Source organism: Fopius arisanus, unplaced genomic scaffold, assembly GCF_000806365.1.
Source record: "Fopius arisanus strain USDA-PBARC FA_bdor unplaced genomic scaffold, ASM80636v1 scaffold00022, whole genome shotgun sequence".
NCBI classification, from domain to species: Eukaryota; Metazoa; Arthropoda; class Insecta; order Hymenoptera; family Braconidae; genus Fopius; species Fopius arisanus.
Window position 1 is genome coordinate 273,603 of NW_011887761.1, and position 2,282 is coordinate 275,884.

At 33.4% G+C, this 2,282-nt stretch overlaps 1 protein-coding gene across 7 annotated transcripts in view; it reads left to right on the top strand.

Moving 5' to 3' along the window:
• The window catches only part of LOC105264494 (probable cytochrome P450 49a1), an 84,617-nt gene extending 83,139 nt beyond the window's left edge, over positions 1–1,478 (top strand). For all 7 annotated transcript variants that reach the window (XM_011301402.1, XM_011301401.1, XM_011301396.1 and 4 more), the window contains one exon: positions 1,003–1,478. In XM_011301402.1, coding sequence (XP_011299704.1) covers positions 1,003–1,110 — 108 coding nt within the window. In that variant the 3' untranslated portion in view covers positions 1,111–1,478. The remainder of the gene's footprint in view (positions 1–1,002) is intronic.
• The last annotated feature ends 804 nt before the right edge of the window (positions 1,479–2,282 follow it).

Sequence of the window (2,282 nt, forward strand, 5' to 3'; positions counted from 1 at the left end):
AATTGATCTTGGTGAAATCTAGGGGGTATCTTTGAACGTAATTTACACGTTCATTCCTCAATTTCCCACCCCTGAGACCTAATTACCGGCCCGGCAAAAATAATTATCTGTCGATTGACCCTACAATTATATTTTTTGACGACCTACAGGGGCTGGCATTTCGTTACCCGTAAAAAGCGTTTTATCTAGGGAATTTCCTAGGGACATGTCGGGCAAAAATCCCTCCACCCGGGCCTTAAATTATTAACAATCGATTAGAATTGTTAAAGGGTAAGTCACAAATATTAAATGGCTTGACGCTCTTTCATTGGCTTACAAGCACGGGCCCCATCGTAGTTCATGCGCCGCCGCTACGGACACGTGCGGATGGATTCCGTAAGCGCAGACAATTTCCTCTAACTTACTAGTTTTATTCCTTAGAACAGCCCACCCAAACAGCGCTAGGCAATAGTAACGCTCTCGAAATAAAACTCTTGAAAATGTGAATTCGTATCCGTTGCTATGGAGTTATTTTTATAATAATATAATAAGTGAAAAAAGTAAAAATCTCATCAGAAAAATCAACCGCGATTTATATAATGTATCTAAGGATACTGTTGCAAAATAGCGTGCGTTAAAGGGGAAAAAAGCAATTGAAGTTTTTTTCAGGGGTTAGGGGCGAGTTGTTAGCTGTAATATAATACACGACAGCTCTCCGCCTGTGACGTCACCTCCGCCTGTGACGTCAACTTGGCAGATACGCTATCGCGTATCTTGATTGATCACCCTGGTAAAACTTTTAAATATTTGAGTCTTTTTCATTTTTATTTTCTCATGTTCTCAACTACAATTTGTGATTTACATTCTGTGACTTGGAAGTGCGTGATACATATACAGATTATTTTCCTGTTCTTAAAAGATTAAAAAAGCGGAAGATCTATCGCATGTAGAATAAAGATTTTGATAATTTCGATTCTTACCTGTGTCATTTATTCAATTATCTTCCTCAATTATTCTTTACAGATTCTGCAGAAGTTCAAACTGGAATATCATCATCGGGATTTGGATTATCATATTAATCCTCTCTATACACCCAAAGGCCCATTGAAAATTAAATTCATAGCGAGATAAGAATAAACATGTAGAATAAGATACACACGAAAATTTGACATTTTTAAAATAGATTTATTGAATGTATGAAAATTATATAACATTTTTTTAATAAATATCCGTTACAATTTCAATTCACATATTTCTGGACGGTATTTGAACTGTATCTTATACATTTTCCTATATCATACATGAAACTGTGAATCACCCGATAATCTATACGGAACGAGTTATTTAGTTAATTTTACGATTTTTAAATCGTGAAATTGCATGGGTAGAATTAGAACGGTGGACCATAATGAAGGATTTGGCCATTTTACGATGGTCAATCTTAATTTGAAAGTAAAAAAAAATAGCTCCAAATCAATTCCTTTTTTTTTATTACATTGATGAAGGAATTTTCCAATTGCGTTGGAAGAAAAATCAAGTCAATTCCAGAGAATTGTGCTATCATGGAATATTAAAAATGCAAATTCCGTTCCAAAAAAACCTAAAAATGTCGAAAACATATGCGAGCATTCGACGCGATAAATTCCAATTTTACATTGTAAAAATAATGAGTCGATAATGAAGGAAATCTCTTCTTTTTTTTAAAACCCAACTGTGACGGGGCACTGTGCATTTGGAAGAAATATAATTTTTTTATTAACTTTTCAAACTTTTTTCTTCATAAATATTGAGGTGGTAATTTGGTGGAATTTAGGAGAACATAATTATAATTTGGGAGTCATTAGTTGTTGTTTAATAGATTTTTCCTTTTTTAATATTTTTAATAATAATGAGCAGAAGTTATGATGAAACAATTCAAAAATAATTACAACCGATGGAGAATAATTTGGTGGTCATTATAATCAAGGTTTCATAATTTAGGAGTAAATGGTTTTATTAATAAAAAATAAAAACGTACTTTTTTTGCGTACACTATATAGTAAGGACACTTGCGCATGCGTAGTAGGCTTAAGGTAGGAGGAATTGATTTCATACTTATATTATTATTGGTTTTTCCAATTTTTTTCTTAATAAATATTTACCCTGGGGAGTAAGGTGCCCCGTATTTACAGGGCAGTTACGGGGCAGTTACGGGGCAGACATGGGGCAGCTATTTACGGGTTTAAAAGGCATAAAAGTTATTAAAAAACAATGTAAGCGTGTATAAATTAATTAAAAGGTGATATTTGCAATGTTAATTTCAT